The following is a 13547-nucleotide window of genomic DNA, read 5'->3' on the forward strand; positions in this document are numbered from 1 at the left end:
ACAATTTCTTCCATGTCTACAATGTGGTTTGTAGGCAAATATGTATTGTTTATATTAGATGTAATCAGAGTGCAAGTGATGCGTTCACTAGAGTTCCTGCTTATCATACACATCAGACTATAAATATAAGACCAGGTCATGTCACTTGCAGAAATTCTCAGATGATTCCACACTTATGGGATGTATTGATAAAGGGGATGAGACAGAGGAGAGGAGTCAGGGGGAGAAATTTGTTTAATTGTGCAAAGAGAATTGTTTGCATCAACATCAACAAAACCAAGGAACAAGTACAAGTACATGTTGGTCCACATTAATGACAGGTTGGACTGGTCTCGCAACACAGAGGAACCATATAAGAAAAAGCAAAGTAGGCTCTGTTTCCTTAAGAGGCTGTGTTACTTTAATGTGGGGATTGACATCCTTCACATCTTCTACAACTCCATGACAGCCAGGGTGACTTTATACGCTGTGCTGGGCTGGTTCAGTTATAGAATGCACTCTGGACGCTCTGGAGGTTATAGCAAAGGAGAGAATTAAAACAAAACTGAGTGCCATTATGAACAAAGCTGCACATCCTCTATCTGACACACTAACACTGAGGACTTTCAGACAACAAATCATTCAAGAAATGCTACTGCGGCTCCTTTATAGCAACAGCAATAGTCTGCATGATACCTCACTATGTCTGTGATAGCCAAGTCAGAACCTTTCTTTCTTTTTAGTCATTCTGGTTTGTGTTCAGATCATAGTGTGTACATATGTACACACACACACACACACACACGCACACACACACACACACACACACATATATATATATATATATCTATATATGGAAGAGAAGGTCTGTGATACCGTTTGCATATTTGCAGCTGGAGATCCTATTCATTTTTCTCCCTTTGTGGATCTCCAGCTGCAAATATATATATATATATATTTGCAGCTGGAGATCCACAAAGGGAGAAAAATGAATCACGTATCATATATATATATAAAATTAGGTTAGTAAAATGGCTGAAGTTAAGGATAAAGAATGTCTCGCTTACTCGACTTAGCATCTGACTTGGATCTTGTTTCTCTTACAGACAATAAAGACAATCCTGCACTAAACCATCAGATAAAGATGCTTTTGTTGGGTCTTCCCCAGGAACATTATAAATTGTTTAAGTTCATTGGTGCCTTCCTCATTAAAGTGGCATCTCACAGCGAAGTAAATCAAATGACCACGGAGAACCTGGCCACAGTATTTGGACCCTGCATTTTTCAGTAAGTGTCTTTTTCATGTAATAGAGTAAAAATAATTTCTCTTAGACACCTGAAAGTGGAAATATGAAAAATGACACAGACAGAACATGAAATTAAATTTTCACTTGGAGCAAGTATCTCGAGATTGTTGAAAACTTGTAAGTTGCTAAAATACTAAGTGAACTGTATATTTTGTATTTTGCAGTTTGGTGCTGGTGCTAATGAGTATGACTTACCAGAACAGTTCTAACGATAAGAGGGTACACGTGAATAAAATATGACACTCATATAAGAAAGAACCAAAGAAGGGCAGTCTTAATGTTTGTCACTTGTGAAAAAGAGAAGAAATACAAGCAGACAGGGCAAGTAGTGGGGAGTTCTCAGGGCAATACGGACACATCCTGATCCTGATGAGGCTCCTGATTTTGTTAAGCCTAAAACAGGACACACATATCCACAGAATGGCCGTGGCCATTAAGTATTGAGAAGGTTCCTACCCATTCTTTCTTTTTAGGGGTTCTAATCACACAATCAAGTGGAACCACTGCAGCCTCTCAGAACTGAACCTTTTTATCTAATTCCATTACTAGTTTACATTCTTTTTAGTAAGAAACCTGATTTCCATTTATAACTTCTGATTGATTTTCTTCACTCTTTACAGTTCCTGTATAAAGCATTCACCCCCATAGACGTGTTCACATTTTATTGTTATACAACATTCAATCACTGTGGATTTAATTTGGCTTTTTTGACACTGATAAAACAAAAAAAAGACTAATGTCAGAGTGAAAACAGATCTCTGCAAAATGGTCTAAATGAGTTATAAATATAGCACATAAAGTGATTAATCAAGTCTGTATTTAGTAGATGCACCTCTGGCAGCCTTGTCAGCTCTGAGTCTGTGTTCGCGTTGTCTCTCTCAGCTTTGCACATCTGGACACTACAATCTTTCCACATTCTTCTTTGCAGAACTGCACAAGCTCTATCAGGCTGCGTGAAGATCATGCATGAACAGCCATAAATTCCGAATTGGACTGAGATCTGCACTCTCACTCAACCATGCCATGACATTAACTTTGTTGTTTTTAAGCTGTTTCTCTGCAGCTTTGGCTTTATGCTTGGAGTCGTTGTCTTGCTCGAAAACAAATCTTCTCTCGAGGTGCAGATTTCTTGCAGACTGAGTCAAGTTTCCCTTTGGGGTTTCCTCATTTTACTGGCCAAAAAACTTGGCTTCAGTCACTTCAGACCACAGAGCATCTTTCCAGGTGACTTTATAGTCTCCACTCTGCCATGTATCTTCTGGAGCACTGTAGCCAGAATGTCATGTGTGTTTTTTAACAGTGGCTTTCTCTTTGCCACTCTTCCATAAAGCTGTGACTGGTCCAAGCAACAGTTGTTGTACGCACAGACTCTCCAAACTCATTCACTGTAGCTTGTAACTCCTTCAGAGTTATCCTACGTCTTGTGGTGGTCTCCTCCACTGCAAGCTCACTCAGATTTTGTGGAGGCTCTGCTTTAGGCAGATTTATGGTCCTACCATTCTCTTTCCATTTCATGATGACTGATTTAACTGCACTCCAAGGGCTATTCAGTAACTTCAGTTTTTGTTTGTGTCCATCCTCCATCTTGTGCATTTCAATCACCTTTTCACAGAATTGTTTGTAGAGTCTCGTTTATCGTTGTGTAGGACAGGCCATGCTATTGACTCCTCATAAGCTGGACCTTCTAGACAAGTTTCATTTCTACTGCCAACAAAGGGAAACCCCTGAACAACCATAGACGAGTGATTACCGTTTAACTAGTTACTCCAACCAGCTGGCTGCATCAGTGGTGACTTTGGAGTGTCATATTAATGGGGGTGAATGCTTATCAATGATGTCATGTTTTACATTTGTAATTAATTTACAATCACTTTGCAGAGGTTTGCTTTCAATTTAGCATTAAACTCTATTTCTGGTGAACAGTGTAAAAAAACAAGTTAAACCCTCTGTGATTCAATGTTAAATAACAGGGTTCTTCAACTACTTTCTTTTGAGGGCCAGATTACCAAATGTAAAACAAAACTGATAATGTAATTTCTCAGTGTAGTCTCCACCCTTCTCAATGCACTTGCTCCACCTATCTGGAAGTGCCTGGATTCCAGCAGAATAAAAAGGTTTTGTCTTGTCCTCGTAACCACTCACGCACCGCTTTCTTCACGTCATCATATGTCTTTAATCGACGACCACCCAGATGTTTTTTTAGCGGTCCGAAAAGTTGGAAATCACATGGTGCAAAATCTGGCGAATAAGGAGAATGTGGCAATACCTCAAACTTCAGTTTCTTCAGACAAGCCTTGGATGTTCTTAGCAATGTGAGGGCGGACACTGTCTTACAGTAAAAAGACTCAGTCCCCGTCACTTGGATTGAATAGCAGGCTTCACATTGGTCTCCAGCAAATCACAGTAACTGGCACTAGTGACTGTAGTACCCCTCGGCATGTAGTGTCCGACAATAACTTGGGTGCAAGAATGGTTGTGAGAACAAAACAAAACCTTTTATTCTGCTGGAATCCAGGCACTTCCAGGCAGGTGGAGCAAGTGCATGGAGAAGGGTGGAGACTACATTGAGAAAGGACATTAGCAATTTTGTTAAGGTTCATTCCATTTTCGAATAAATCCCATTTTTTAACTTTAGCTTGACTCTCCCTCATATTATTATTATTTAAATTGATTTGAATTACAGAGCCACACAAAAAAAATCTCACACATTTACCTTGGAATGCCATTTAACAATGGTCTGGACTATCAGTCCCTTAACACTATTTTACTTTTTGTAACATTTGTTATAATTACATTTTATGCATTTGTTACAATCACTTTAAATCACTATGAAAACAGAATACATTCAAAGGACCACAAAATGCTCCCAATATCAGTTAACACTCATACTTCTTTTCTTTACTTCTCTTTTATCTTGTTTATAAATGGTACACATCTGACAAACAGTACTGTATATGTTTGCTAATAACTAAAATTGCACTTACTTGACGTTGCAAGAGCATTAAAGTGAGGTTCATAAGAAGTGAGAGTATTTGTAGACATTTACGTTGGTGGGTGCGTGTAACGGGGAGGCGAGTGTTCGTTTTTATTGCATTCATATGAAAAGCTTCACTCGCACTTATACGTCGCATCAAACATTGTTAGAAGAAAAACAATCAACCTTTCAGAGTTTGGGAGCTGAGCCTGGTTCAGTTCTGTCCAAAATGTATACACACCCCACAGATCGAAGCGCCTGTTTCAGTTCACACGATCCTTGCATGTCTGTCTGTCAGTTTTGTTGCAGAGAACGTTCGGTGACACAAGCACCAAACGTAAACGGATTCTTCGAAAACTGCAAAACCTTACTGGGACTGTCAAAGACGTCAGACCTCGCAGCAAAGATCGCCCTTAACTTGCCTAAAAAAATCTGTCATTATTAACGATAAATTTTGCAGATGCTGCGTTATTTATTAAATCACGAAATGTTCGGAAATTAAGCATTTTCCCCTGTAGTTAAGTCATTTGAAAACAAGTCATGTTTCGTTTGATATCCGTTACATTTTTTAACAAGATCGCCGACTGTTTTGTCCTTTCCTTACAAACCAAGGTTAAATCCATTTAAATATTGGAAAATATCATTCAGGAAGAACCATTCTGTCATGAACATCTTGTGTAGCATTTTGGATATACTGTAAACGCTTCTGCTTTTTTACCACGACAGCCGATCTCCTGGCAGAGTTTTCATCCATCCATCCATTCATTGTCTCCCGCTTATCCGAGGTCGGGTCGCGGGGGCAGCAGCTTGAGCAGAGATGCCCAGACTTCCCTCTCCCCGGCCACTTCTTCTAGCTCTTCCGGGAGAATCCCAAGGCGTTCCCAGGCCAGTCGAGAGATATAGTCCCTCCAGCGTGTCCTGGGTCTTCCCCGGGGCCTCCTCCCGGTTGGACGTGCCTGGAACACCTCACCAGGGAGGCGTCCAGGAGGCATCCTGATCAGATGCCCGAGCCACCTCATCTGACTCCTCTCGATGCAGAGTTTTCAAAGCCGTTTAAATGCGCTGCCCTTGCTCAGCCACCTAACATAAATGATGTGCTCGGCTGACATACAATGAAGTAGTCTGCTAAACAAGCGGTGGTGTGGGCTTGAAGTTGGCCATTGTGTTTTCAACTCATTGCTGAGTTTTGCTCACAGAACGCTTTGATGTATCGGGCAATTTAAAGATTTCATCTGCGGCGCAGGTTCAGCCAGGCGAGCTGACAGACCCTGCACCTTTGCCGCCATGAATGAGGAACCATGTACTGATTTACTCGTCTATTTTCATTAAAAAACACAGAAAAACAATTTTCTGAAAAATGACTTCGCCCGTCGTCTTTCTCTCCAGTGGAATTAGACTGAGCAAGTCCTCATCGAAAAATGTTATATACAGTTGTACAATGACACCTCCAACAGCTGGCGACATTATATCTGTCTTTTTCGATCGCTCTAAAAGAGTTTCGAAAACATTACTTGCTAGTACTGTACTCCTGCTCTTCTCGTGATTGCTGTATCAGAAATTGGCATTTCTGAATGGATGAAGTTAGGGTCTTCCTTACTTTGTCGTCTGCTATTACCTCCTCTACAGCAGCTAACATGCATTCTTTGACAGTCGCTGAGTCAGTGAACGGTTTTCTTTTTTCCGAGAATCCATGCTACACCAAGTGATGCTGCTGTGGCCTTCTTCTGCTCAAAACACGATCGAACCTGGATAGCTTGTCCGCTTTCATTGCCCATTACTAGACTTTGCACTTTACGTGTACGAACATCTGAGAATGCTGGAAAATTTGTGTCAAAGTTTGTATTAAATTCCCTTGTCAAACTGTATTCGTTCGTGACAGCAACAAACCCCTTACAGAGCTGACATACGAATTCTGTTAAAACGGGTACAAATAGATATTTCTCACTCTAGTTATTATTAAGCTGTCTGTTTCTATCGTCAACTGTTCTCTTTTTTAAAGTTGAGAAATTAATGTTTGCAGATATTCGCTAGCTGGAAAAGAGGAGCAGTGAAATATCGGATACTTAGCGAAGTTTTGGGCCGCGCGCACTTCACGGGTCTCTAAATGTCATGTGACAGCAAGGGGCGGAGCAAAAAGAACAAGACATTTGTTCTTCCAGCAAACGGAAATCAGCGTATTGGTGCTCAGAAACAAGTTTATCTGTGGCGATACATATATTTTAACGGACCAGATAATTTTTTACTGGCCGATTGTGGCCTGCAGGAAACTACTTCAGACGAAAAGCTACAAAGACTGCAAAACTCTGCACTTAGAAACAAGAAAGAGCAAACAGGCACTGTGAAAACGCAGCTGACGCTCCACAAGTCCAGTAACAAAAGAGATTATGAACAATTTTACTTTAGCTTTATCACCATCATCACCAAGTGCTATTTTGACAAATCTAAAAATAAATCTGAAAAGTGGGGGTGCAGCGGTTAGAACTGCTGCCTCACATCTCCCGAAGGCTCCGATTAAATTCTGGGTGGTCATTGTCCTTTTAGAGTTTGCACATTCTCCAGGTAGTTAAGTTTTTACTTCAAAATCCCAAGTACTTCAGATCTACTGGCAGTACTGGGCCAGTATGAAGAGATGAAGGCATGTGTACGAGAGCGGCCTGTGGATACACCGGCACCACTTCGAGGTCTAACGACTCTGCAGGGGACAAAAATGGGTTTAGGAAATGGACTTGTTAGTCTGGAACACGGCTACTGTCTTGCAACCACTGACATCAGGGTGGGCTGTCTACGGCCCTGAACTGGAATAGATGGCCTCATCCAATGGATCGATTGGCATGCCTTTATGGCTATGTATAGTAGTGTACTTTAAAGACAGGACTTTGATGGAAAATGCATTATGATACCATATACCAAGAAATGTTAATTGTGAAACACTTCCCTTTGTTTCATATGTACAAGTTTTTTTTTTTAAAATCGTACCATTTCACAATATATTTTGGATGTGCTTTCCCTTCTACAGTGTTCCATTTGGATCCGACATGCAAGAAGAGCAGCTGCTGTGTAATCAGATCCTGTTGCACATTCTGAGAAACTTTTCTGATATTGTGGAAGACAAAACAGAGGTCAGACAAGAAGTCTACACCGAGCAACAGGTCATGGAGGTACGGTGCTCAGTTTTTATTTGTTGATGGCAACAAAGCATTTTGTTTTACACTGAAGGAGAAGGAGCGTGTGATTAGTTTTAAAGCAGGGATGCTACCAGACGTAATTGTCTCCAACTAATGAATGCCACTCACTTTTGACGTGGTGGACTAATTCCATGGTGTAGAAGCATTTCATTTTGGATGTTATGTTTTACATGCATTCTGCACACCCCTTAAGTTATTTGTAGCTGCCTTGATTTCTCCTTGGATATTTCAGAGGTGCTAGCAGACATGATTGTGTGGTATTTCCAAATAGAATGTGACTTTACATTTATTGATTTTGCCAATGAAGGTTATTAAACACCCAGAACAATAACATTGCATTTACTTTGAGTCCCATCAAAAATCTTAGTAGTGTTAAGGGAAAGAGACAACTGCAGGAGGGGCACATATCATTTACCATTCCCCAAGTACCACCATTTCTACTGTGTATGCTGAGTGACAATGTGTCTCTGGAAGATTACATATGCATAAAAGGAACAGCACAAGTAGTCCTGTGGAATTGTCTGTTTTTCACTTTAACTGTCAAAATGCTATTCTGTTTAAGAGATAAAACAAGTCAAAATATAACAGCTGTATGTCCTTTAAACACATGCCTTGTTGAGAAGACTCTTACTACAACAAAGTTAAGGTAATATAATGAGAAAAATGAGAGATTGAGAAGGAGGACTGCATAGTACTGACAGCGCCTTCAGTTTCTGTATTGACCTCAGCTTCTGCTCAATATGCAGGGGCCATCTGTAGACCTGAGCAGTGCAGGTTCTGTGAGGGCTCATACTACACTGTATGTGCTGCTGGTTTTAGAGTGCTACATGCTGCTTCTCATTTGTCATTCCAGTAAATATTTTACTAATTCTCTAAATTATTGTTTTTGAGAAACAGACCTTTTGAGTCTCAAAGGCTAACCCAGTTTTCTCCTAGCTAACCATGCATATAGTCATTTTAAGCTTATGATTTGCAAAGTGTCACATTTTGTAACACAAAATGAAACATAAAAATGCTATGTAGACGGCTAGAAGAGTGTAAAAGAAAGAAAGATACAATGTTATAAGACAGTATTTTCAAACTCGTGTAATCCATTTCAGGGTCACAGGAGGACCAGAGCCTATGTTAGGCAAAATCAGGAAAATGCTAGTCCATCCCAGAGCTCACTTGTGTACATAGCTACGCTTACACTCAGGAGAACAGGGAGAACACGTAAACTGCACACAGACAACAAATGTGCATGCGATTCAAATTCAGGATGTTGGATCTTTGAGGTAGCAGGGCCACCCACTGTTCCTCCATAACAGCAAATTGCTAAACTGAAAACTCCATTCTGCTTGTGGCAAAACTGACCAAGGATCACATTCCAGTTAACAGTGGATTTAGTGGCACCATCTAGCACATCGGTGTGTAATGTTATGGCCAAGAAAGAGACATACACTTTAATACATCACTTATCCCAATAGTAAGTTGGTACGAACAAAGGGTGTTGAAAATATAAAAAACAAATTCTTGTCCCAATTGAAGGCAAAATGTGGGACTATATCTGTAGTGTCAGATTCTCATAATTCTCAATCCTGTTTTTCTTCTTTGGGCTTATAGATTAAAAATGTATTAGCAGTTAATATGAATTAACCAGTATTGGCCAAGGTCAAAATTGCTCATTATTGACAACTGAGTCAAGTTATGTGAAATAACCCGTTAAGCATTCTAGTGCAGGTTTTGCCAGTTTTTACATTTGCCCATATTGTGTTTGTACCTTGGTTTTTAAAGCTTTGCTTCACCCTTGAATCTTGACTCGGAATGTCTGACAGGCAGATTAGGGTTAGCTTTCAGGTAAGCTTCACCTTCAATGTTTCTCTCCAACTTTAATGATGAATAGTACACATACTTAAAGAGCGGCATTGCCAAGTGCAAACTAAGCCCCCCAAAGGTCCCTAGGTGACTTCATGAATTGAGTCCCTTAACTGAGTATCGATTATACCTTTGACAATGAAGCGCTTGGACCACTGGTTGTTTAATGCTGTGCGGTTATTCCCACTCATGTTTTTCGGCACGTGGATACTCAATTGTTTCATCAAGCGCCTTCCGGGGGGTGTGTTCCCCCAGCTGATTTTGTCACACAGATACACAATAGTTTAATCAAGCGAGGATGAGGGGATTCGGAGAAAAGATCCTTTGCCATCATGAGCCACAGAACATGCAAAAAGAACACCCTAAAGGTAGATCTGCCCTTGGGCATCGCCATTCTTTCAGAAGTCGTTACAGGTTTACTCATTCTTGAAGTGGCCCCCATTTTTCATAGTCTTGTCCACCATCCCGTCCTTCCATGGAAATGTCGCCTTTCACAGGTTACATTTATTACAATGGTAACATAAATCCATCCATGCTTATAGTTGGTAATTAAGTGTAGGACCATGAGATCCAGGAGCATTTGTTGTGAGACATACACACACCAAGTCAGAACAGAATTGTCATTGATAAAATAAACCCCATGTACATGATATTGCTATGTGGAAGAGAAAATAGGACTGGCCGTACTGTTACTCCAACCAGGCCTCCCTGGACTATAAGACTCAAGGATATCAGGCTACTTGGCCGCTTGCTCAAGCCAACTTCTTTGAAAATTTGAAGAAAATATTCTAAACTAAAGGTAGCCCAAAATGCTGCTTGTGACTTTTGTTTTTGTGACCTCAGTTTTACTTTGAAGACAGTCCAATTTGTTAGGAAAACCATAAACCTGGAGAATTTTGCAGCATTACACACTGACTCTCTCTCCATGATGGATAGCAACTGTCCTCGTCTTAACCAATCGCTGCACTAAGCAGGTGATGCTTTGTATTTCTATTGGTCATTCCATTGTCAATTGCTCAGAGATCTTTTCTTTTTCTTTCTTTCTTTCTTTCTTTCTTTCTTTCTTTCTTTCTTTCTTTCTTTCTTTCTTTCTTAGCTGAGGTTCAGTTTTATGTAAAATATTGTGCAATGGCTATACTGTTGTTTTGACAGAAGATTAGTTAATAATTCTCAATGTATTTGCTTTGTGATAACCACAGAATTAAATGGGAAATGGTTAAGGTCGTGTTCCGTACCTCTTTACAAACATGAGTATATATATATATAATAAAGAAGCTAGAGACTGTTTATTTAGCCACAGTTATATGTCATCATTGTTGCCAATTGATTTCTGATTTTGAATCTTCAATATAATGTACTACTTGTTTTAAATACAGATCCCGAGGTGCACAGCATGACTAAAACTTCCTGTTTTAATGAAAGTACAACCAGTAATGGTTTTGTGTAGTGTACTGAAGACTAACAGAATGAATATAAATAATTTACACTTTTGTAGTTAATGATACAACAAAATAAATCCTATTGTTGAAATCATGAGCTACAAATAAAGATAATCAACACCGATCAGATTCGAATAGCAAAATGAATAGGACCCAATGTTATACAGAAACAAGGGTGTTGAGAGCTGAAACGTCCAACAATTTTCAGTTTAGTTCAATATATTGTTGCTATACTTTGTAGCACAGAATAATGAACTTATTTCCAGTTCTACTTTTTTTTGTTTTGTTTTTGTATAGCACTCTTTACTGAGTGCAGGTATAGAGCATTGTGAACAATTTGCAGTTAAAATACAAGTACAGATTATATTAATTACTAAATACAGAACTGGTACAATACACAAAGAACAAGGTAGAACTGATTAAACTTAAATGGAAACCAACAATATCTGTCATTAATTAATTGATCAACTATGGCCATTTGACAATTTTGGAGATTAAAATCATACAAGAGAAAGTCAAAAATAAAGTCACAGTCCTGGAGATTCAGCCATCTGGCCGCCTACCTGCTGCTGGGTTTTCTATAGTGGACTCCATGCTGGCTGTCCAATCTGATGAGAGAATCTTTCTATCTGATGATTCCAATGCCTCTTTATCACTTATTATCTCTTATTAACTGCGCAGAAATGTTTCACATACAGTGCAATCTACAACAGAGTTCCACAGCCAAAGATCAACAACTGGGAGAACATTTGGGAATTAGACTGAAATACATGGTCAGGAATGCTGTCCTTGTGCATTCTGGCACTCACTTACCTCTGAATAATATCATTCGTAGAGCACTCTTTTCCAGCCACACCATTATATTTTTGATTCATACCTACAGTATATTTTACTGTTGCATTAATGAAATTTAAAAAAAAAAATACTTTTAACAAATTTGTATACATCGCTTATATTATAGGATTCAGCTTGTTACAAAAGCTTTTACATTAAAAAATCTACTACATACATTAAAAATGAATATGCTAGTTAAAAGGAGACACAAAACAGCAAACATAACTTGTACAGATGTAAATAACCTAGATATCATATTGAGATGTTAGTAGTGACACTGTTCCTAGAAACATGTTTTTAACATGTGATGCTGAACCATTTCTCCTTGCAGCACCTAAAATTCTTGCATTGAATTCCAAGAATGTGGTCCATACCCAGGGTGCTCCCTGTGTGGCATTTGTATGGTCCCCTCATTTTCGTGTGGCTTTCCTCCGGGTGCTCTGGTTTTCTCTCACAGTCCAAAGACACTCGGGTTTGATGAATTGCCATTGCTAAATCAGCCCTTGTGTGTGTTTGTGTGCGAGTGTGTTCACACTACAGTGGGCTGGCATCCTGTCCATGATTTGTTCCTGCCTTGCTCCTGATGCTTGCTGGGTTAGCCTCTGTCTTTACCATGATCCTGCTTAGGATAAGCGGGTATGGAAAAATGGATGGATGAATGTTTATGAGTGATGTGAAAATCAGGTTAGCAGAGTTGGCATTGTGTACAGTTTTAGATCAGTGATGCTTTTACTGGCACTATAAAAAATGTCACTGAAAAGATATAAATCTGAATGTGAAAATGCCAAGAATTTAAAAATGCTGCAATGTAAAGTTCAAAGTCCAACTAAGTGTAACTGCTAGTGAACTTCATTTTATACAGCAATTAACTGGAATGTCCATGTGGCAGTGCCTAGCAACAAAGCCCACAGGGGAACCTGGGCATGGCAGTCTCTGGCAGCTCTCACAGCAGAATACTTTTAGTGTGATACATCTTGAAAATATCTTTAAATAAATAGACCAGTGAGGCAGCCCTCACTTTGGTGGGCAAATCATTTCAAACTATAAGGGTCATGTTGTTAAAGGTCTTTCTCTGTGTGGGTGGCTTCTTTCTTAAAAGTCAATAAATAAGTGAAGTCAATAAATAATATAACATCTTTTAAATTTTGATTTAATTGATGTTTATTTTCTCAAACCACAACATTGTGTTGGGAGGGAGGCAGGCATGAGTGACTTAATCTTGATTAAGCGTGTTTTAAAGGTTATTAAAACAAAATACATATGGAGTTTACAAAAAGCTGGGGTGTGTATACTGTGGAGAATATATGACTTTATTTAATAATTATATTCTGTCAGCAATGATTGAAATGTTAGATAAACCTGTAATTATCCTGTATATTGTGATTTTTTTCCTCCTTACCCTTTCTAGTTAGTAAGAGTTTTTGCATTTAGATGTCAGTGTCAAGGATATTCAACTCTCTTTTACAATTTAGAAAAACTAATTTATAAAAATGTAGACTATAAGAATAGGTGTTTTGTCATGAGGTGTCAAAGGGGGACCCACCTCACTTATAATTTCCTGTTTTAACCCTTATCTGTTTATCTGTTAATCAGGTGTCAGAATGTGAAATCTTTTTCTGACAGCAACCACAGATGAAACCTGGACTGACTGTACGTGTCATTTATCACTCAGTTACTCAGAACGCAAACAGAGTGTACAGCAGTCAAGCAGCAGTCGAGTACAACTTTTTATTCACTCATAATATCTTTTAATCATAAATGTCTTTAATTCCTAATGTGTGCCTAAACCTGAAGTAAACCAATTACATACAGGTGTTTGTATGTATTTCACTCAATTCCCTGTGGCATTTTTGGGCTAATGGGGTGTCAAAGAGTAGGGGTCAACACCCTTCCCATGGTGGCCTTTGTCCCCCATCTAGGTTCTACCTTTCTTCTCAGTTATTCCGTTGACAATGTTTTTCCTATGACAACAGTC

The 13547-nt window shown here is 39.2% G+C and overlaps 1 protein-coding gene across 4 annotated transcripts in view; it reads left to right on the top strand.

Moving 5' to 3' along the window:
* The window catches only part of fam13c (family with sequence similarity 13 member C), a 156310-nt gene that overhangs the window by 16401 nt on the left and 126362 nt on the right, over positions 1-13547 (top strand). For all 4 annotated transcript variants that reach the window (XM_051923143.1, XM_051923142.1, XM_028795398.2 and 1 more), the window contains exons 4-5: positions 1086-1266; positions 7277-7418. In XM_051923143.1, the coding sequence (XP_051779103.1) occupies positions 1086-1266; positions 7277-7418 (323 nt within the window). The remainder of the gene's footprint in view (positions 1-1085; positions 1267-7276; positions 7419-13547) is intronic.

Source organism: Erpetoichthys calabaricus, chromosome 2, assembly GCF_900747795.2.
Source record: "Erpetoichthys calabaricus chromosome 2, fErpCal1.3, whole genome shotgun sequence".
Lineage (NCBI taxonomy): Eukaryota > Metazoa > Chordata > Cladistia > Polypteriformes > Polypteridae > Erpetoichthys > Erpetoichthys calabaricus.